Source organism: Talpa europaea, assembly GCF_964194135.1.
Source record: "Talpa europaea genome assembly, chromosome: 4".
Classification (NCBI taxonomy): Eukaryota; Metazoa; Chordata; class Mammalia; order Eulipotyphla; family Talpidae; genus Talpa; species Talpa europaea.
The window spans coordinates 95,950,696-95,974,012 of record NC_140070.1 but is presented as its reverse complement, the minus strand read 5'-3'; the positions used below and the strand labels follow the sequence as shown (position 1 = coordinate 95,974,012).

The 23,317-nt window shown below is 38.5% G+C and overlaps 1 protein-coding gene across 5 annotated transcripts in view; it reads right to left on the bottom strand.

Annotated features, from left to right (window-relative positions):
• The window catches only part of SIDT1 (SID1 transmembrane family member 1), a gene marked incomplete at its 5' end in the record, with an annotated part of 98,878 nt that overhangs the window by 30,917 nt on the left and 44,644 nt on the right, over positions 1–23,317 (bottom strand). For 3 of the 5 annotated variants that reach the window (XM_084232043.1, XM_084232040.1, XM_084232039.1), the window contains 7 exons: positions 6,416–6,459; positions 12,305–12,398; positions 12,784–12,855; positions 14,278–14,365; positions 15,616–15,699; positions 16,315–16,416; positions 19,753–19,798. In XM_084232043.1, coding sequence (XP_084088169.1) covers positions 6,416–6,459; positions 12,305–12,398; positions 12,784–12,855; positions 14,278–14,365; positions 15,616–15,699; positions 16,315–16,416; positions 19,753–19,798 — 530 coding nt within the window. The remainder of the gene's footprint in view (positions 1–6,415; positions 6,460–12,304; positions 12,399–12,783; positions 12,856–14,277; positions 14,366–15,615; positions 15,700–16,314; positions 16,417–19,752; positions 19,799–23,317) is intronic. The other 2 variants (XM_084232041.1, XM_084232042.1) reach the window with 2 other exon arrangements.

Genomic DNA, 23,317 nt, shown 5'->3' with positions numbered 1-23,317 from the left:
ATAAGCAGAGCAGTTTCTTTGACTTTAGGGTCACAGTATATCCAGGACCCATACTCATCTGTGCAGGTGCAGGAGAATGTCTCTTTGCTGCCTCCTGGACTTTGTCAAGGGTCTGGATATTCTCTGGCTGTTGGGAATTTTGATAAAATATTTCCTTTCTGAGAGGTCAGATTGCTTGCCTCACACTACAGACAAAAAGTCTGAGTTAACTGATCATTCTCATCTGTTAATGTCAGGAAATGTTTTCAGTGAAGACCTGTACTGAGGATATTCTATTACGTTAATGCTGTAGCACATAAAACATGTAAAAGAACCATCCCCCTTCCCAAACAGTTCATTGTTTATCAAGTCAGCTCTCTTCAGCAGACTTACTCATTTCCATTGGTGGGCAGTAAAAACATCGATCGATTTGCATAACAACTTTGTAGGTTTCATATGTTTTTTACTCTTTGATTTCCATGAACAAAAGTAATACAATTTTGAAGTTCAAACATTCAAACAGAAAATTCAATGGCCTTTCAGACTCAGTTTCCTTCTCCCTTCAGTGTACCTTAGCCAAGAGTTAGCTCAGATGGAAAACCAAAGGCCTTTTGTTAACACAGCATTCCTGGTAGGTAAGGCTGTTCCCAGGGGCCTCAGAATCAGAATCTTGGCTTCCAGAATGAAGACCCCCTGACATTATGCTATGCTTGGCGATCCCTTGATTTATTTCTCATTACTTAGAGAAAGTGGATGTTACCTGGCCTTTCTTGGGCTCACCAATAAATATGTAACTTAATGTAATACCATCAGTGCTTTTCATTCAACTTCAAGGCAAAGAAATAGGCTATTTTCAGACTCTTAAATAGGAGGGATTAAATATTTTGAGCACAATAATTTATGAGAATATGTGTGTAATACGTGTTTTTTGATGTGGGACAGATTTAGCATAGTTATGGCATAAGGCTTTGCTGCTGCTTCTGGTACTATTATTTTTCACTGTAACAACTGTCACTACCAGTACCACTAGTGCTGGTACTGTTACTGCTGCTGCTGCTGTTACTGCTACTATATCTACCACTACCACTACTAAAATTTAATGAAAACTTACTGTGTCAGGTAGTTTTTTAAGTTCTTTATAAGAATTTACTTGTTTAATTCTTCAACAGTTCTATGAGGTGTGTACTATTATCACCATTTTTAAGATGACAGAATAGAGGTGTGGAGAGATCAAGTAATTTGCCCAGAGTCCCTCAGATGGTGGATGAAGAGTGGTTCATTGTATTGGTTTCAGTTAAAATTTATCTTCTTAATTGAAAAGAAGAATACAGGGATTTCCCTTCAAAGTATGAACAACTGGAAGGGGGCGAGTTACTCACTTTCCTGGGGTGCTCAACAATATTTTTCAAAAAGAGAAAAGAAGGTTGAGGCTCATTTGCATTTCCTCTATAATAAACTCATTTTACAGACATATCAAAGCACAATCTTTGCCTTTTAGATTGGCTGCTGCTGTTTGCCAATGATTCCTTATTGGGGTGAGGTTACACTAGCATCTCTCTAGTTTGTGAAGGGGCGTCTCACAGAAACCACTGTATTGGTCTCATCCCCAATATAGTATTTTATATTTCCTTCAGTGTCTTTCACGTTTTTCTCCTTACAAGCTTAATTGTCCTCATTGTAGTCATTAGCCTTATGTCCCTTGCTTAAGATGCAGTTTCTGCAAATATTGAATGTGCAAATTAAAAGTGAAGAATGACATCGAAATCATAAAACCCAGAATTTCTGGCATTTTGGTATTACTGGAGGTCCTTTGATATGGCAAGCAGAACTGCACATAGCAAAATGCTTGAGTTCACTTGTGGCAGGAGGTGAAATCATTTGGGAACCATTGTTTTTATGTGTGTGTAATCAAAATAAAAAAACAAAAACTAAAATCCAAGCACGGCATCAAACAAAAAACAATCACTGTTTTGTTAGCAGCAAATTAATTATAAAGGAAAAGCCAGCTGTGTAGGTCTGTTCAGATTTGGGTGTTAACACTGATTGCTGTGCTCTGCTCTGGCTTATGATTGAGCAGAGTCTGGTTTTGATGTTATCTAGCCCTGTTCACTCTGAGGCACCTGCAATGCCACTGGTTCTGTGTAAGAACATCAGTAATTTCATGTGTATTACAATTGTCAGCATGTAACAAATGTTTTCATTTTGCACTTTTTATGCACAATTTAAATATGGGGTTGGCCACCATGGGATAACAGTGTTCTTTTGAATTTTTCTTAGGTGGAAGACTGCTTAGCGTGCAAAAACCACAGCATTTTCTCCCAAGTTTTTAGTGAGATTGATGGTTTCAGAGGTGAGCTATATTTATATTCAACTGCATGGTATTTAGAAATCAGAATTAAACACAAAATATTAATTTGTATAACACACCAGAATGTTCTGACTGTGAATAAGCAAACATCAGGTTTGTGAATTATCTCCTTTTAATGAGGAATTTGGTATGTTTTTCTCTGAGCACAAACTCTGCCATCTGTCTACTAAAATGGAATCAAATATGCTTGCATGCCTGCTTTCTTTGAAAAATTTAATTTCATTTTGTTAAGGATGTTAATGACCTCTTTCAGGGACTTCATATTTATAGTTGTTTTGCCCCCTTCAGTCTCAAGACTGTGGAAGTTAGAAACTGAAGAGGGATTCAGAAGTGATATGAACAAGCTGATCAATTTCATTTTCATGCCAGTTGATTTCCTGTGGTAACTAGTTTCATATTTTATTTCAAAAGTTGAGAAGAAAATGAAGAAGGCCATTAATCTTTGCAGATTTAAAAGTAAAATTCATGTAAAAGAAAAATCTGGGCAAGAAAATTGGGAAAAAAAGAGTATAGAGTCAGGACTAGAGTTTGAGATCCATTGTCACTGAGCCTGATGCTGGCTGGTGCTCCCTGGCTCCTCCAAATTCAACACATTCTGTCTTATTTCCACTGGACCCTGCTCTTTGCCAAGAGATGGTTCAGTAAAAGAGATTCCTATTCAGGGAAGGATTCCATTGGCCACTTGGTTCTTACATCTATAAATGTGTCATGTTTGTCAAGCTCTCTCACTTGAAAAAGTTACCTCTTATGCTGTAGCTATGTTCATGTGATTCCAGAGGCCTGTGAGGAATGCTTCTCTGGTTGGTAGCTGAATTTCTGTACCCACTCTAACAACTATGTAAAATGTGAAACGTTTTTTAGAGCACAAAGTCTTTCTGGTACCTCTCATATTACCACAGACACCCCTGGTTTAAGTGCGAAGTGATGAATAGACTGCCCACCCATTAATACTGCAGTAAAAAGGTTCCTTCTCAGGCTGAAGCAGCTCTTTACCAATGCTATTTTTATTTCACCAGAATGCTAGTGTCTTATCTCCTTCTTTGTCCCTTGAGTTCTGAATGAAATCTCTTTGCTTTCTGATGTTGTAGGAGCCAGAGTAGAGGTATTTCAGATGCAACTTAAGTAGCTGCAGACAAATCAAAGAAAAACAAATGTAGCCAAGAGGTTTTCCAAATGCATTACCTGACTGAGAGAGCTGCTACCAATTTGGCAGCTTAATTGCAGCTCCATTTCTTTCAACTCAGTCATACCTAAGATGAAAACATTAGCCAGATTCCTCATATGTCTAGCCCACATTGATTTGAGCAAAGGTCATACCATATCTATTGGGATTCCCTTCCCCTTTTGGACACTGCTCCTAGTATTTTCTCTGGACACTTTCCTATAGCTCTGAGCTCCATTGGACTTCCTGTAGCTTCCACAGTCACAGTGATCCTGGCCCTTGGGAGAGAAAAGCATTTATGCATCCTTGCTTTCCTCCAAAGTTCCCTCCACTGAATGTCTCATACTAACTTCCAGTTAGTGTCCCTCATTTGCGTCTTTCTTTGTCTTTTACACCAGTCTGGATACTCAATGTTCTGTTTGATATGCCTGACAGAGTTACTAACTACCTTTCCTCTCGGGTAGTTTGTCTTCTCTGCTTTTATATTAGACATCCAAGTCTCACTAGTGGTCATATGACATTGGAGGTCTTGTCATCTTTCCCTATAACCTCTCTGCATTATGAAGGGTCCTTATTTCCTCTCTGTTTCAGAGTCCTTTGTGTGAACATCATTCCCTGCTTTTTTTTTTTTCTTCAAAGAGGCATGTATTTTTATTTATGTATTTATTTATTTATTTGTTTGTTTGTTTGTTCACACATGCACTGGGTACAGTCAGAAGCGCGGGAGGGTGAGAGAATTCACCAGAGCCAGAGCGGGGAGCAGAGCAGGCAGAAGGACCGAAGTACACTGCTGAGGGGAGCAGCGGGCGGCAGGAGAGGTCTGCGCGCCATGTGGGACCCTCCTCCGGTGGCCGGGGAGCAGCCGGGGATTGAACTGGCGCCGCAGAGGCCGCGGGCAGCTTCGCAACCCAGCGCTCAACCGCTGCGCCACCGGGGAGGCCCCATTCCCTGCTTATTAACCTGAGGTTTTGTTTGGGTATTCTTACCTGTGCCTGGAAGTCCATGTATTTAAGTCAGTGATTCTCAACAGGGCTAGGGAAGTTTGGGAGACTGTCTTGCCTCCAGAATGACATTGTGGCAATATCTGGAGACTAAAATTTTTAGTGGTCACCAGGAAGACATGAACTGAATTCTAATAGGTGAAGGATAGACCCCCCAACTACTGAGAATTAACTCACTTGTAATGTCAATAATGTAGAGTTTGATAACTTTAGTCTCAGAGAAAGATGAATTCACTCTCATTCTACAAGTACACTTCAGTTTCCTGTAGGTAAACCTGCCCCTTTGCAGTGACATATTTTAATAATAAGTGTATGATTTACTCAAGGTTAATGAAATATGAGAAAAGGTTTCTGGGTACTTCTGAAAAAATTCTTTCCTCTGGACTTTGAAAAATGAGGGCATAAACCTGACTTACATACTGGGAGTAAAGCAGAGCCAAGGGAATGGCAGGGCAATGGACCAGCTATCAGATTCACTCATCCATGAAGCCCACCCTTCTGCTCAGCTTTTAGGGAGAGGAGCCTATGTATCATTTAAGCATGTTTGAGATGTGTTTTTCTGGTTACTTGCAGCCACCTGAATCATAACCAATATCCCTCCCCCCTCCCTTTCTCCCTCTCCCTCTCTTTCCCGCCCCCCTTCTTCCTTTCTTTTCTTCCTTCCCTTTCCTTTCCTGTTGATATATGAAGGCATCTCTAGCTCTTATTTTTCAGAGCCTTCCTGATCTTTGCCACTGACCTCGCACAAGTCCCCTATATTCTGTTATTCAGGACACTTTTTTGAACATGAAATTCTTTTCATTATTATAATAATAAAATGATTTCACTTATGCAATAAAAATAACATCATTTATCCAGAGAGCACCAGTGGATAATAAAAAGTCAGACTTTCTAAAAGTTCATCTAGGCCTAAAATAAGTGCATAGTCTGGGGGGTGCTGGAGCAAAAAGGACAAAAATGTAGTTCTTGGCATTTTACAGACTGGAGCAGGTGTTCTTTACAGTCTTATTATATTAGCAGTTGAATGTTTATTAGGACAAATTGCCTGGGTGGCTGGAAAAATAGACATGCTGACATTAAGGAAGACAAAGGCCAAAGGAAGGCAGGAAAAGTGAGCCCTCCAGCAGAGGCAGAAATATTCCTGCTGGGAGCGGGTGGGGGTCTATTTCGTGTCTTTCTAAGATTCTCTGGGCTCATTTAAGTGTAGGAAACACACAACTAAACATCTGCTATGTGTGACTAAAAATCAAGTCTTACCTCATCATTTCTTTTCTAAATTTTCTCTCTATGCCAAATAGTTTATGAGCACAAACTCATGCTGATTTAAGCTTTTCAAAAATAAGAACATTTACATTTTTTAAAATTTTGATAAAATGATCAGACAGTTGAATTCCTTTGTTCAAATCCTCAGAATGGAGGAAAGGACATATAACAATGGTTGTATAATCAATTACTCTGTGTTCCACAAATTTATATTACTCTTTATTATATTTGCCTGTCTGAAATATTTCAGTTTTCTAAATATATGAAAAATAATGGCTCTATTTTAATTTGGGAAGAAGAAAAAGTCTATCTGAGTTGACAAAGTAAATTCTTACTATTGTTGACAAACCAGCTTTAGCATAAGATAGGTATGAAAAATTTATGTCCCAGAGAATATTTTTAAGGGACACTCCTAGTAAAGCTTCTTAGTGTGAACTCACTATCTCAGTATTTATCAGCTGTAAAACTTGGTGTTCACTAGTTATGATTTTTGTAGAAAAATTGCACATTAGACTATTCTGTGGGCGAGCAATTTAGGGAGAGGGTTTGGAAATTACAAAAAGCAGACACACAAAAGTATCCAATAGGATGTTGCTGCACTCCTCAGCCTCATTTTGAATTGCAACCAGGGATTTTTCTTACCATCATTAGAACCAAAGCTGCCATCAATGGATTTTCTCTGAAACCTGCAAACAAGCACATACATATGCTCCTAAGACAGGAAACTTTGCTTTTTACATTTACAGACTTTGTTGCAGATTTGTATGCTGAAATCTCTTAAAAATTAACCTTTGGGTGTAGAGAAATTAGAGCCCTCATACATTACTCGTAGGACTGTAAAATGGAGTAACCACTTTGGAAAACAATTTGGCAGTTTCTCAGCTGTTAAGTATAAGAGTTACTGTATGAACCTAGTAATTCTACTCGTAGGCATAGACATATCTGCATAAGTTCATTCATTCATATAATTCATATACCATAAAATTCACCCTTTCATGTGTATAATTCAGTGAATTTTAGTATGTTCACAAAATTGTGCTACTGTCACTATTATCTAATTCTATATTTTTATCATCCTCCAACAAAGTCTCAAACCCATTAGCAGTTCATTAGTCAGTATAAGGTTCATTAGTCAGTATAAGGTTCCTTGTCAAATGCATTAACAATATTAAAATAATTTAAATATTAAAATATTTAAATTATTTTAATTTAGCCATCCTAGTGGAAGTGAACTCTCAGTATAATTTTGACTTGCATATCCCTGGTGGCTAATGATGTTGAATATTTGTCATATGCTTCTTGGCCATAAGTATTTCTTTGTTGGGAGAACTTTCTATTTAAACCCTGGCCAATTTCAATGTGGAGTTATTTTTCTTTTTATCATTGGGTTGTAAGAATTTTTTTTTTTTTTTTTGAAGAGAATTTTTTTTTTAATTTTTCAGTTCCACGAACATGGCATGAAACATTATATAAATTTAAGTGTTATTTGGATCCATTCATATTATAATATGAGTGTCACTGTAGCAATATTTATCACCTGATATCATTATAGAACAGTATTACTGTCTGTTCATTATTATGCATTAGATCTCTATGACTAATTTACTACTTGTTATAAATTTGTACCCTTTAACACATTAAAACTTATCCCCCCAATCCTCTGATAATTATTTTACTCTTTTTCATGGGTTTGACTTTTTTAGATTCCACATAGAAGTAATATCATACAGTACTTGTCTTTCTCTTGTTTACCATAATACTCAAAGTCCATCATGTTGTCACAAATGACAGGATTTCCTACTTTCTCATGGTTGAATAGTATCCCATTATAAATATATACCATGTCTTCTTTATATGGTTTGGATACTAGACTCTTATGATTTGTAAACATTTTTTGTAATTTTGCGTATTGTATTTTTACTTCCTTGATAATGTCCTTTTTTTTTTTTAATTTTTTTTTATAGAGGCATGTTTTATTTATTTGTTTGTTTGTTTTGTTTATACATGCACTGGGTACAGTCAGAAGCGCGGAAGGGTGAGAGAATTCACCAGAGCCACAGCAGGGAGCAGAGCAGGCAGAAGGACCGAAGTGCACTGCTGAGGGGAGCAGCGGGCGGCAGGAGAGGTCTGCGCACCATGTGGGATCCTCCTCCGGTGGCCGGGGAGCAGCCGGGGATCGAACCGGCGCCGCAGAGGCCGCGGGCAGCTTCGTAACCCAGCGCTCAACCGCTGCGCCACCGGGGAGGCCCTTGATAATGTCCTTTAAAGGCGCAAACATTTCAATTTTAATGAAGTCCATCCACCTTCCCTATTTTTTTGTTTGGCTAACTTGTGTCTTTAGTATCATATTTAAGAAAATACTGCCTAATCTAGATCACAAAAATTTAGCACTATATTTTCTTCTACTGCTTTTATAGATGTAGTTCTTATATTTACATCTTTGATCCATTTGAGTTAATTTTTATATATGGTGTCAGGTCCAGGGATACAGCTTCATTTTTTTTTTCTTATTAATGTGGATACCCAGCTCCCTCAACACCATTTGTTTGAATTATTTATCAACGCAGCTGTTATTTTAAAAAGTCAGCTATATCATTTGGGAATGCTTATTACAAAATAACATGTGAATTATTTTCTTCCCCCAAAATGAACTTCCCTTCTGAGTTTGGTGTAGGGAAGGAAGAAAGTTAGGGACCAGATGTGCTTGTTTTTTGACTGGCTTCGTTCACTTATCACAGTGCTTTCAAGGTTTATCTAATAGTAGCATGAATCAATACTTTAGCCTTTCTATTCAAACCTTGGCCAATTTCAATGTGGGAATTGACCCATGTGCTAATTTATTTTTGGATGGGTTCTGATTCTGGTATGTTTGGAGAAAGAACATCCCTTCATACTTTTGTCCCTAGACACAGCAAACTCATCCCTGTCTCAGGGACTTTGCTCTTGTTCTCTCCCTGGGCCCTCTTTCTCCATATCCTTACATGGGTGTTTTTTTCTTTCCATTCACATCTTGGTTCTAAGAGGTTTTCCCTGCTGAACAAATCAAAGCTAAAGTCACTTCCCTAATCCAGTCATTCTCTATTACACTGTTGTATTATTTCCCTCCTGTCACTAGCTGATACTGTTTTCTTGCTTGTTCATGGTTCTCGATATATTACAGGCTCTATCAAAGTAGGAATCTAGTTTGTCTTGTTTACCACTATAATCATAAATTCTAGGACAGGGCCTGGCACATAGGAGATTATGTGCTAAATATTTGTTGAATAAACAAGTAATATAATTAATGAGAGCAATTATTGTTTGGCCTGACTGTTCAGATGGCAAATGAAGATCTAGTGAAGTCCCTTTTTAACTATTTTATTTATATATTTTTAAAAAGATTTATTTATGCATACAATAACTGAGGTGTAAGCCAGAGATGTGGGGGGTGAGAGGATTTATCAGAGAGAATGGGGAGCAGAACAGGCAGATCCACTGAAATACACTGCTGAGGGGAGCTGTGGGCGAATCAGGAGAGGTCTGCTGTGCCATGTGGGTCAGCTCCCTGGCCACGGGATGGAACTCATGCTGCAGTGGTTGGCTATAGCTTGATAGCACTGTTTTTTTGTTTTTTAAGATTTATTTATTTTTATGCAAGAGCTGGGGTACAGGTCAGAGGTGCAGGAGGGTGAGCAGATTCACCAGAGACAGAGCAGGGAGCAGAACAGGCAGACTGACAAAATACACTGCTGAGGGGAGCAGCGGCCATGACAGGGGAGGTCTGCCATGCCATGTGGGATTCTCGCTGGCTGGCCCGGATTGAACCAGCACTGCATAAGCTGCGGACTGCTTCATGGTACAGTGGTCAACCTGCTGTGCCACCTGAGACCCCCCCCCCTTTTAACAATTTTAGTGATATTAACTGGCAAGCAATTATATGAACTCATAAAAGATAATGTGTTTTGGATTGTTTGAACAAACTTTACCTAACATTTGTGCTAAGTCTTGAAGTTAATAAAGGGAATTCAGTGACTCCTGATTGGAAAGCCATGGTAAGGCAGGTTGTATTTATGGCTTGTTTTGGCCAAAAGAATGAGGGGGAATATTGTTATGCCTGTGAACCTACATCTTAAGGAGGTCTTAATCTTTTCTGCTATCTTGGCCAAGCCAAGACTGACCTGCTAGAGGATGAGAGACCAAGTGGATTGTCCTCCTTCACATGCTTTCACCACTCCAGAGCTATCTTGATCAACCTGCCTTAGAGCTAAGATCCTGAAGTCATGCTGCCTTGGTTCAGATCATAGTTTCTTCACTTACTGGCTGTGAATTATTGGTCAGATTGCTAAGCCTCAATTTCCTTAACCATCAAATGGTGATAATATTAGTACTGTTGCTGTGGAGCATTCAATGAGATAATCTGCTTAGCTCAGCACAGTGTCTGGCAGAGGTGAGGTACTTGATAAATACTAATGATTATGACCTGATAAACTAATGGAGCTGATTATCATGTGTATACTTTCTAGATATACTTGCCTGTAGACTTGCATTTTTGTTTTCAATTTTTATTTGAAAATAACTTAAAACTTATAGAGAAGTTGTAAGAATGAGAATAGAATATAGAGTACCCATATATCCTTTATCTAGATTCACTATTGTTAACATATTAGCCTATTTGCTTTATCATTCTCTGTGTCTATATGTGTCTCCATATTCACATATATGTATAAATGTTTTCTGAACCATTTGAAAGTGAGTTGGATATGTCATAAACTTTTATGCTTAATTATTTCCAAAGAATAAAGATATTCTCATACATAACTGCAGTATAGTCAAATTCAGCAAGTTTAACATTGGTATGTTAACCTGTCCATATTATAAAATTGTAATGTCATTTATAGTATAATGTCCTTTTTGCCTACTTTTCTCCTAGTGAAAAGATCCAGTTTGAGATCAGGTATTATCTTTAGTTGTCATATCTCTTTAGTCTCCTTCACTTTGGAACCTTTTCACAGTCTTTCTTTTCTATGATACATTTCAATAGGATATTTGTCATTTTGAGTTTGTCTAGTTTTCCCTCATGATATATTCAAAATATTCATTTCTGATGGAATATTGCATAGCTGTGTCCTTCTCAGAGTGTCATGTCTACTATCGTTGTGAGGCACACAAAGCCCATCTTCCTCTCAGTGATATTTTGATCACCCAGTCATTCTTGTTCTGATTTCTCCACTGTATATAATTATTACTTTTTCTCTATATTGTTACAGAGTTGTGGTGGTTACACTTTAAGGCGGTGCAGATATCTTGATCCTCATCAGATTTTCCTATTAATTTTAGTATCCATTGATGATTCTTAACCCAGTGTATGCAAAATAATGATTTTCCAAATCTTATCACTCCCTCCATATTTATCAGTTAGCTTTGGGCATTCCACTGTTGGCGAGAGTACGCATTTCTATGTGAGTCTTTGCGAATGGCTTCTTTCCTTAATGTTTATCTGTTTTCGTATTGAATGTATTGGATATGTATCTGCAGGTTTTTAAGTCCTTCCTTTCCTCCCTCTTTCCTTTTCCCCCCATCAATATACATTCATCAGTTTCTGTTTTTATTAGTGGTTTATAATTCACTATTCTCCTTAATTGTTTCGGGCCTCAAATTGTCCCAGATGTGGTCATTGGCAATCCTTGGGTTTTTAAGATAGTTTCTCAACTGAAAAATTTCATAAAGATCACAAAAGGGAATAACTTCTTGAGTCAGAGGTAGGTCTGTCTCTTTGAAATAGTTTTATCACTGTGATAGCCATGAGGTTTTTTTTTAACAGATGGGATTAATTTTTCCCATTAGAAAACTTTAATGCTGGCTGTGTTTCCTTTACATGGTCAAGAGGAGAAAGAACATTTGTTTATTGTAAACCTCCTGCCATTCTTTTGTAGTTGTTTCTCAGAGACCGTAGCAAAGTATGGCATTCTCAAGGTTCAGCCATACTGAGAGACACAAGAAAAGACTGAAGTTCTTTTTGTTAGGGGCCTCCAGCTCTTGGGAAGGGAAATTTCCCTGGTTAAATTATAGTCAGATTATCTCCTTGTTATTTATTTTCAAGATTTATTTTACTGAAAAATTTGATGTTATTACAGTAGGAAAACACTGTTATGTATCAAAGTATATTACTCTTGCTATTTATTATGCCACAAGATTTATTTTAGGGACTAATTTTACCTTTTGATGGACTGTTTAAAGCTCTTTCTAAATCTCCATGTTAGGAAGAATCGTCATTTCCTGTATTCTCTAAGACTTGAGTCTTAGAGACTCCAAAATACACAAAATACATTTCTTTTTCATCAACCATGAAAATAAGTAACTCTACCAGAACATACTCTGTGTAGGACATTGATGTAAACACTGCATTTATACATGCACAGAGAAGTTAAGTAACTTTGCCCATGGTCACACAGTTAAAACATGGCTGAGTTAGATTTGAATTTAATCAACAGGGCTCTGCAATCACTATGTAGACAGGCAGAGAGTTAAACTTTCTTGAAACTCTTGACTTACCTGATACAATGGACAAAGGCAACCAACAGACATCCCAAGTAGAAGGAGAAGAAGATGAGGAAACTGAGAAGAATGGATTTCACATAAACAGATTCTGAGGGAAGAGAAAGAATTTTCGTCAATATGCCCTTAGGGTGAGAGAGAACCATGTTTGGGGTAGAACAGCTTCCAGGGCCCATGTCCATCACACACATTCTTAAGTCCTAAGACGTTTCCATTCAAAGCAGCAAAGCTACTGGCGGTCTCCCAGACTTTGTCCACAGTGATGACTTTCCAGGGGAGCTGAGATGGGACTTCCTGTATATAACTTCATAATTGAATTTCCTTTCTTGCTAGGGGAGAATTAACAAAATCCTCTATTCTATCTTCTATATTTAAGGTAAACATTAATGATGTTTTTCTCTTAAAGGATGGCTTTAGCTACATAATAGCTTTCCTGACAGATGAATCTCTCCACTAAGTCCTAAGACAATTCTGACCTTTGATAGAAGGAACAATGGTCACTTTAAGGTTCTTTGTTCGTTGTAGATTCCAGGTCTGGTTCTCCTTTTCTGATTAAAAAAAGAACAAGGCACAATGAATCAGACAGTAAGTTCTTGGCCTCTCATCTGAGCAGTTGTTCAAAAATGACAGTTAACTCTCGTTACTGAATTTCCTTTTAGTAAGAACTAGAGAAAACCTAACCCAATTCCTTCAAGCTACCTAATATTTAGAACTTTAAATTTGGCCATTGCTTGGGGACATTTTGGTGGCACTGACACTAATGATTCTTCAGCCTTCTTTCTCTAATGAAAAAGGCTTTACCCTTTCCCCCATATCCACATGGCTTGGTATGCCACAGATATCTGAAGAAAATTGCTGCAAAAAATAGAAAGTTACATCATCTTTTGGTTTGTATTTTTCTAGCCAATGAGAATTTGTTTCTCCTCACATATATGTCATCAAAAGGCTTGTGCTTTACAAGAGAACATTGGGCATTGGCAAAATTATGAAACTGTTAAGAGACCACGGAGTATCAAGGGAACCCTCTGTGTTCATCCTGCATGATATCAACCACTAGGGGTCTTTGTTTTCAGTTAATGACGTATTTCATTCTCAAGGTAGTTTTTGGGCAGTTAGCTACAACCATTTGTACTATGCCTAAAATCTCACACATCCTCTACCATTGGGATAAGTTGTCCTACTTTGGGGCCTCCCCTGTGGCGCAGCGGTTGAGCGCTGGGTTGTGAAGCTGCCCGCAGCCTCTGCAGCACCGGTTCGATCCCCGGCTGCTCCCCAGCCACCGGGTGAGGGTCCCACATGGCGTGCAGACCTCTCCTGCTGCCCGCTGCTGCCCTCAGCAGTGTACTTCGGTCCTTCTGCCTGCTCTGCTCCCCGCTCTGGCTCTGGTGAATTCTCTCACCTTCCCGCGTTTCTGACTGTACCCAGTGCTTGTATAAATAAATAAATAAATCTTTAAAAAAAAAAAAAAATAATAATAAGTTGTCCTACTTTGCTTTCTTACTATCTTACCAGTTATAATTTTGACAACCAGAATTGAGGATTTTCCTTGTACATTCTTGTGGAAATGATGACTACTGAAAAATATAAGTGGCTCCATTACGTAAGATTGGCTACCAAACCAATCTTAGAAAATGGACCTTAATCTGCTGTATAAAATCATTACTATATAATAACAAATATTTGTTGCGTAAAGAGCCAAACTCACACGACGTGAGGGAGCACAAGGCTTTGAAAAGATGCAGTGTACTAAATTACAGTTTGTAGTATCAGTAATATGTGTAGCTATATCATTTTCTTCCCTTTGTATTTTTCTCAAGTATCTTTCAGACTGCTTTACAAGACACTGATGATGATTCTTATTTAGTGGGAACTAGAAATAGTTGTTAGGGGTCAATATGAGCTTTTGGTTTCCTTTCCATTCTGTTCTATTAAGTTTTTCTAAATAGCAAGTGTTCCTTACTGTCTCTTACCCTGTATGAAGAACGATCCTCCACAGGCATAATCTTCAGGCTTTATCACAAATACTATGAAGAACTGCTCGCCTGGAAAATCCTTCTTCTGCATAAGACATAACAATCTTATGATAAGCAGGTAAAAAAAGATAGTGAGAAGATAGAAAGTCCATGGTGGTAGGGGTAGAAAGAAAAAGGAAAAAGAAGAAAAGTAAAGTTCATCCCTGTTCCCTAACTTCTGAGAAAGTCTTCACATACCCATGATCTACTCCATATTATTCACAATAGTTGTTACCTCCAAGAAGTTAAATAGATAGACTGTTCTGAGTTCAGTCTTGTGCCCACTTGAGTATTTAGAAATGTAATAGGCCCCATATGAAAAATGTCAACAATCTGTTTAATAATTAATACTTGTGTATTTTTAAATTAATATACTTTATAGAACAGCTTTAGGTTCACCATGTAAGGTTTTTATTATTTGAAAATCTAATGAAAAAATTTCCTAAAAGTCATATTGTGAACAGGAAAATAAGCAATTTAAGTTAGGGAAGTAAAGAGTCTTGTCAGGAGACCTGAGCTATAGTTGTGGCTTTGACTTTCTCTGTCTCTTTGTGTCCTAGTTCCTTATCCACGAATGAATAAAAGCAGGTAGTAAATGACGCTAGAGAATTAAAGTATGACTGATAGAAATGTTTAGGTCTGATATCTGAATTATAAATATAATTAACCTCTCCTCATTCTTTGCTTGTTATTCAGTAGACAGTATTTTACCATCGAGAACACATCAAGTTTAGATACTGCGAGTAAATACCACCCAAAGGCAGGGACACAATCTTTGAAAACATAGTGACATGATGCATTTATACTTTATTATAAAATTACTATTGAAATAATAATTTTGTTACAAATGCCAAAAAAGAGAACTACTGCTTAAATGTGGTCTATATTCCTTTGAACTGGTCCGTTCTGTCCAAAGTTGAAATCCTCTTTTGGTTATTGTTACTGATACAGATTATTAGAATATGTTTAATTGCTTTATATGCATTAGATAAACTTTATCCTTCATTTCTATCTCCCAATGAATAGATTGGAATCTTCTTCCAGTACCTCTCCAATACATATCTCACTGCATCATGGGTTCCCAAGATTCCAAAGGGCACCAGATAAAGTAGCATTGGCTACCATTTCCAGCTTTGGTTTCAAGTGTGGCAATCATTGTTTTAAAATGGATCAGAAAGGAAAGAGATCCAAGCGACACAGTGAATGGTGATCCTTTTGGATGCTGGTCCAGTAGGAAAACTGCTTGTAAACTACACAGTGTCATTGACAATATCGACCATAGAATTCATGTCTTACCTGTAGTGTGATGGCAGCCTTCTTGGTCATGGACTGATAGACACCATTAAATTCCACATTGTGGTCGAGATCATACACTGGGCACTGTAATGTGCATGATGAAGAAGGAGGAAAGCATCAACATGTCATAAAATATTATATTACACGTAACACCAATACTATCTGGATCACAGAGCAGGAAGTTCCTTATTAAATGAGAAAACATGAAAAGTTTATCCAGAGCAGTCATGAAATACTCTTACTAAGTCTTGGTGCCTTGTCCTCTAAAGTCAAGGTCACCTTGTATCAAAGAACTGAAAAGATTGTTTTAAAGTTTATAATACCTTTCCCATTTTAAAGTTAATACTTTATGAGACAGAAAGGGCCTATTGCTACAATAAAAGTTTAAAAACATAGAACAAATGCTACATTTCTATTTTTCTTGTGCAGCCCACAACCTGTTCTTTGTCATGATCCTCCCTTCCTTCCTTCCTTTGTTTATTTTGGTGAATAGTCAGCTACACTCTTATTCTCCAAGTCAGTGTCTCCAAATATAGACTGCCCACTTATATGCACAAAATGCTGCTTTTTTTTTAAATCTAGCAGTTTTGCTAAAGATACACAGTAAGAGGATAGCATGTTTTTCCATCCTTCTCTTTCATTTATCCTGAGACAATATAATGCTCCATATTGAAAAATGGACAAGTTATTAAAACTCACCATGATATTCTGGACTGAAACTACGGAGCAGGGGTAAGCCATTTCAGACATGACTTTAATGATGACTGAGTCTACATCTTCAGGAAATTTGTACAGAAAATACTGAAAATAAGAAGAATTGACTTGTTAATATTAGGAAATGTTTACAGTCACAAACTCAAATTATTTTCAGATGAATATGATTGTTTTTTCTGATATTAGGCACAAAATTTAGATGTAAATATCAATAAGCCTCCATTAGTTCAGTCAGCTCCTTCATATTGAGCAAATGCCCTGTGCAGGGCTGTATGCCAGACATTAGGATACAGCAGTAAATAGGACAAAGGAGCCATTTCATACAATGTTGGCACATTTCATTTTTGACAGTATTTTGGTATTTCATTCTCAACTAAACTTTGCTATACTTTATTCTCTTTCAACTTGAGATCCCTCCAACCCTTTAAGTTAGGGATATGTGGGATGTAATATGAGACAAGATTTACTCTGGCGAGGTCATTTTGAAATGCTAAATTCCACTTGAAAAGTAGATAAACCTGTTCTCTGAGAACCTTAACCACTTTCCTATAGACAAGAATTAGCACTAGACTCACCCTTCCCTTAGACTTTTTGCAAAAAAATTGATTTCACAGCTGGAAGATAGTGAGGGTACATTTTGATTCAAAGACCAAACCCTTTATCTGCCCCCCAGAAGTATGTTTACAGTTTTGAGCAAGTTGAGATATCTTTAAAAGTATATCAGAATCAGGAAACATTTATAATAGAAAGCGGTCAACCTATTCAGATTATGAATCCACGGGAAACATCTGTTAACCCTGTTTTAAACATGCTGCTAATAATGAAGAAAGGGAACGTCTGCCTATTAATTTAAAGGTTGCAAAGCTTGATATTAAATTCATGATTAAGATTTTGAGGGGAAAAAAAGATTTTGAGGAAACCAACCAAATAAGCCCTGTATCTTAGCATTCTAATAAACCTATCACTTTAAAGGAGAGGAAAAAATATGTCAAAACCTAATTTTGCATTCTGATATCCTCTTTACTTACCTTATTCTGAGAACCAAGCCTATAAAAATAGAATGGTTTTCAAAAATCTATATCCTGATGGGGACAAATAATCTCAAGAATAAAGAACGTCATTAACGTTTCTGTTTGGAAATCTGTTCACGCCTTGTAACAGATGGCAGCACTCCCAAGAGCCCACTTCATTTTGTGCTTTCGTGTGGAGCTTGATTCAGATACATATTATTCAGGGCTCTCCTAAAGGTGAGCACTCTGGAATTCCCAAGAGGTGCTTTTGGTTCATATGAGAAACATACTTTATAATTCAAGAGCATCACTCTGGTCACTGTTAGCCATAATGAACATAATATATGTGCCTGTGTAACCTAAGAATTGGTTTTGTGCAAGCAGTAGAAGTCTGCTGAAGTCTTAATCTACATGCCAGAGTATTATCCACCTTCTTTATCTCTAAATTACTGTAAACCACAAATAAGAGTTTTTGACTCTTGCCTTGATAATCTTTTACAGAAAAGCAAAATGACTAATACCCAAAGTAATGGCTGGAATTTAGGCTAAACATCACCATCTGAGTCCTTATGACTTACCCAGTTTCTATAACCTGCAAGGTTGTCTGAGAATGTATAATAGCTTGGGTGAGAAGTTTTTGGGAATAGAAAACTTTCTTGCAGTTGAAGAGTATATAAAATACAGGCCAAAAAGGGAACAGTTAAGAGTAAAGTAAGATTTTCATAGACAATAAAGAATCTCCTTTTGTTTTATTAGCTTATCCTAAGGATATTTTCCTCTAGTTTGGTGTTTATTTGCAAAGTATTTAGGCATTCATATTTACATACTTTTTTAAATAATAAAGAAGCCATAATATATAATCATCACTGACTTTCAATCTACAAAGTACATTGCAACATTCATTCAGTGTATCATTTATTACAGCTTTGTTCACGACTATAAGACTGAACTCTTGCCATTGGGGCCCAAGTTTCCTTTTCTAGATACCTCCCTCTGTACCTAGCATGAAGTGCTTTGAAATATTTCATGAATTAAGTGGCCAATAAATGTTGAGGGCAATGGATTGTGGGCCTGTAGTCCTCTTCTGTCCGTGGGTGACAGTATATGTGCACTGTGGAGGTTTTCTCTGCTGGGCACATTTAAATCTTGAAAGGTGTGTGGGAGTCAGCTTAAATAGATTTGGGGGAACTAATATTTCCCAATATTTCCCATGATGTTGGCCCCTTGAAATTGGCCATAATAGAGGTATTTAAACTGCAGAAATGGGCAAACACAACAAATCAGGGCATTCTCTCTGAGAAGCAATTGTTAAATATTTACCAGCATACCAGTATTTGTAGTGGAGCTACAGCAATGTCCATATAAAATGTTAATCTTAGTTTTAGTATGTCCAAAGCAAAAACTAAGTAGCCATTTATGACCAAAACTGTACTACAGCCTGCAGATTTACAATAAAGATCAGACTATTAAATGAATGTTTTAAACTTGTTATAGAATAGGCCCTCCCTGGTGGCACAGGGCTCAAAGTCTCAGCGCTGTAAAGCTATCACCAGCCACTGTGGCCTGAGTTCGATCCCTTACCAGGGAACTAACCCATGTGGCACAGAAGACCTCTCCTGTCTTGCCCACACCTCCCTTCAGCAGTGTATTGCAGTAGGTCCACCTGTTCTGCTCTCCATTCTGTCTCTGGTGTCTCCTCTTAGCACCCCAGACCTCTGGCCTACACCCCAATTCTTGTATGCATAAATAAATTAAAAAATAAAACAAACTTGCTATCAAATAGACTTTACTCTTTAAGAAACTATGGGGGGAAAAAAAGAAAGGTAGCTTGAAGTGTTACCAAAAAAGCATCCTTAGTTCATCAGAGTTTTCATTTATTTATTCTATTTGTGATTATTGTTTAATGGACAGCACAATAAGAACATCTAACTTCTCTAATAATTTTTGTTAACATACCTGTTTTTTCTCTTCATGACAGGAGAAACTATTCTACTGGTAACACTGTGGAAATGAAATCTGTCTTATTTTTATTCTATTTCTAAATCAGTTGGTTATTAGTGGTGGCTTTCTATTATCTATCCCCACACTCCTATCAGAATTACAAAGTCCATGAGGGTAGAAGTTGCATTTCCTGCCTTCATTTCTCTGTCCCTGGCACCTAGTTCATTCCAGCACTGGTTTGGAGCACAGTAGACACATGATTTGCTTAATAAAGATTGAACCAAGAAACATCTACAGACAAATGCCATGCCTCCCATTTCTAATTTAATTTCAGGTGATAAGATTAAATGCTGTATCCAAAATCCCAGTAACAAATGTGAAAGTCAGTACCACATGCTAACTCTACCTGTTACCATGATTTATTTGAGTAACACCAACAGGTAAACTTGTAACCTCGGAACTGTTCGCTTACCTGAGGTTGAGAAGGACTGGCAGTGAAGTGAAAGGCAACATTTGTCCTGAGAAATATAAGTGGGAGAATGGAAGGGAGAAAAGTGAAACAAAAGCTTAAGTTAGCAAGCAAAAATCACTTATCTCAAATTACATGCAAGGGAGACCTTACCAGTTGTGATGGGAGTTCTGGTTCCATCAAACTGACAAAGCAAACTCGTGGGGATTTCGTGTTTTCAATTTTTGAGTGATCAAATCGGCGAGGGATCAATTTTATGTACTTAGGTACCCAAGAAGCCATACCAATACAGGCAAATGCTTTGTTTACCTTTACAGATACTTTTAAAGCATTTCGATTCTCTTAAGATTTTATAATAAAGCACAGTTTGGGTGTCAGAAATGGACTGAAAAAAGGTTTGACGTCTCTTTTGGATAATGAAAATAATACTTCAAAATAATTTTAATGTATCCATGGCAAAAGATCATTTTGTAAAAGACTTGTTGAGTAGATAATCTCCCATGGGAAGATCCTTAGGAACAGAAGCATATGCTGCTTGGCCCTCAGCACCTCCCCAGTTGCCTGCGCACTGACTGAAATTCCCCTCCAAGATTGTGTCCTCTTTGGATTAGGGATTGCTTTCTAAAACCCTTCTTTAAAATTCAAATGCCACCAAAAAGAATATAATGAAATTACATTCTCTCCAGCTAGTAATTTACTGTGAATTATTTTATTAGGTCCTTTCATTCTTTGGTGAAAGACAGTACGACCCAGCACTAAGGAAAGGAGAGTGTGAGGAGCCTGCTGTGGAAGCATACATGGTAGCACTGTGTGCTGTCTGGAATGAATGCATGTGGAACAGCTCAAGAGGTTTGAAAGCACAGAGACAAATTTGATTTCATCTGTAGGGTTGTAAGGGTTGCTTTCTGGCTCATGCCTCAACGTTAGCTATGACGATCAGGCCAACAAGCCCAGTGTACTCTCAATGCCTAAGCCTGGGGGGTTGGCATGTGCCACCCCGCCAGTGTGTCCTGAATTTCTGGGAATCTGAACCCAGAACTACTTAAAATGTATATATATATATATATATATATATATATATTACATAATTTTTCACTTTTAAACAATGTTTGCTTTTTTTCCCCCCTCAGTCGCCTGTGTGCCTTCCTCTCTCCCTCCAATCCCTCCCCCTCCCCTACGGGATGTCTCTGGTTTATAATTGTCTGTCTGTTTTTGTTTTGTTTTGTTGTGTTTTGTATTGTTATTTTATATTCCTCCTATAAGTGAAACCATCTGATATTTTTCTTTTTCCTTTTGACTTATTCCACTGAGCATAATTCCTTCTAGCACCATTTTTTTTTTTTTAAAGATTTATTTATTTATTTATACAAGCATTGGGGACAGTCAGAAGAGCGGGAGGGTGAGAGAATTAATCAGAGCCAGAGCAGGGAGCAGGGCAGGCAGAAGGACCGAAGTACACTGCTGATGGGAGCATTGGGCAGCAGGAGAGGTCTGCACGCCATGTAGGACCCTCGCTGGTGGCCGGGGATCGAACCGGCACTGCAGAGACTGCGGGCAGCTTTGCAGCCCAGTGCTCAACCGCTGCGCCACCAGGGGAGGCCCTAGCGCCATTCTTGTTGCTGCAAATGACATAAGTTTGATCTTTTTTTATTGCTGAATAGTATTCCATGGTATATATGTACCACATCTTCTTGATCCAGTCATCTATTTTTGGGCATTTAGGTTGTTTCCAGGTTTTTTTTTTTTTTTTTTAATTTTTTTTTTTAAAGCTTTATTTTTATTTATTTATACAAGCACTGGGTACAGTCAGAAGCATGGGAGAGTGAGAGAATTCACTAGAGCCAGAAGCAGAGCAGGCAGAAGGACCGAAGTACACTGCTGAGGGGAGCAGCGGGCGGCAGGAGAGGTCTGCGCGCCATGTGGGACCCTCCTCGGTGGCCGGGCAGCAGACAGGGAGCAGCCGGGGATCGAACCGGCGTCGCAGAGGCGCGGGCAGCTTCGCAACCCAGCGCTCAACCGCTGCGCCAACAGGAAGGCCCTGTTTCCAGGTTTTACCTACTGTAAATAGTGCTGCAATAAACATAGGGGTGCAGGTATTCTTTTTTTTTTTTTAAAAAGATTGATTTATTTACACATACAAGAACTGGGGTTCAGGCCAGAATTTGCGGGGTGAGAGGATTCACCAGAGACAGAGTGGGGAGCAGAACAGGCAGACTGACTGAAATACACTGCCAAGGGGAGCAGCGGGAGAGTCAGGAGAGGTCTGCTACACCATGTGGGTCACCTCCCTGGCCGGAGATCAAACTTGTGCTGTAGTGGCTGTGGTGAGCGTCATAGGTTGCATTTTCACCCCTTGCACCATCAGGGAGGCCCCCAGGTATTCTTTTGAATCAATGTTTTTGTATCTTTTGGGTAGATCCCTAGGAGTGGAATTGCCGGGTCGGGTCGTATGGTAGCTCCATTTTTAGTAGACTGAGGAACCTCCAGACAGCTTTCCATAGTGGTTGGACCAGTTTGCACTCTCACCAGCAATGTAGGAGAGTTCCTTTTTCACCACATCTTCGCCAACATATATTGTTGCTAGTTTTTTTTGATATGTGCCATTCTCACTGTTGTAAGGTGGTATTTCATTGTGATTTTGATTTGCATTTCCCTGATTATAAGGGATGTTGAACATTTTTCATATGCCTGTTGGCCATTTGCATTTCCTCTTTGGAGAAGTGTCTTTTAAGTTCTTCTGCCCATTTCTTGACTGGATTGTTTACTTTGCTTTTGTTGAGTTGTGTGAGTTCTATGTATATCTTTGTGATCAGTCCCTTATCTGTTGTATGGAATACAAAGATTTTTTTCCCCAATCAGTGGGGTGTCTCTTTGTTTTGGTTAACATCTCTTTTGCTGTACAGAAGCTTTTCAGTTTGATATTATTTCAGCTGTTTATCTTTTCCTTTACTTTCTTTGCTTTGGGTGCTGAATCTTTAAAGATGTTACTGAGATGTATGTCTTATAGTGTTTTACCTATATTTTCTTCTATACATTTTATGGTTTCAGGGTTTTTTATTTTTTTTAAAAAAAATTTATTTGTTTATTTTTTAAAGATTTATTTATTTATTTATACAAGCGCTAGGTACAGTCAGAAGCGCGGGAGGGTGAGAGAATTCACCAGAGCCAGAGCAGGGAGCAGAGCAGGCAGAAGGACCGAGGTACACTGCTGAGGGGAGCAGAGGGCGACAGGAGAGGTCTGCGCGCCATGTGGGACCCTCCTCCGGTGGCCAGGGAGCAGCCGGGGATCGAACCGGTGCTGCAGAGGCTGCGGGCAGCTTTGCAACCCAGCGCTCAACTGCTGTGCCACCAGGGGAGGCCCTGGTTTCAGGTCTTATGTCCAGTTCTCTTACCCATTTTGAGTTGATTTTTGTGCACGGTGAAAGGTAGTGGTCTAGGGCCTCCCCGGTGGTGCAGCGGTTGAGCGCTGGGTTGCGAAGCTGCCTGCAGCCTCTGAGGCACCAGTTCAATCCCCGGCTGCTCCCCGGCCACCGAGGAGGGTCCCACATGGCGCGCAGACCTCTCCTGC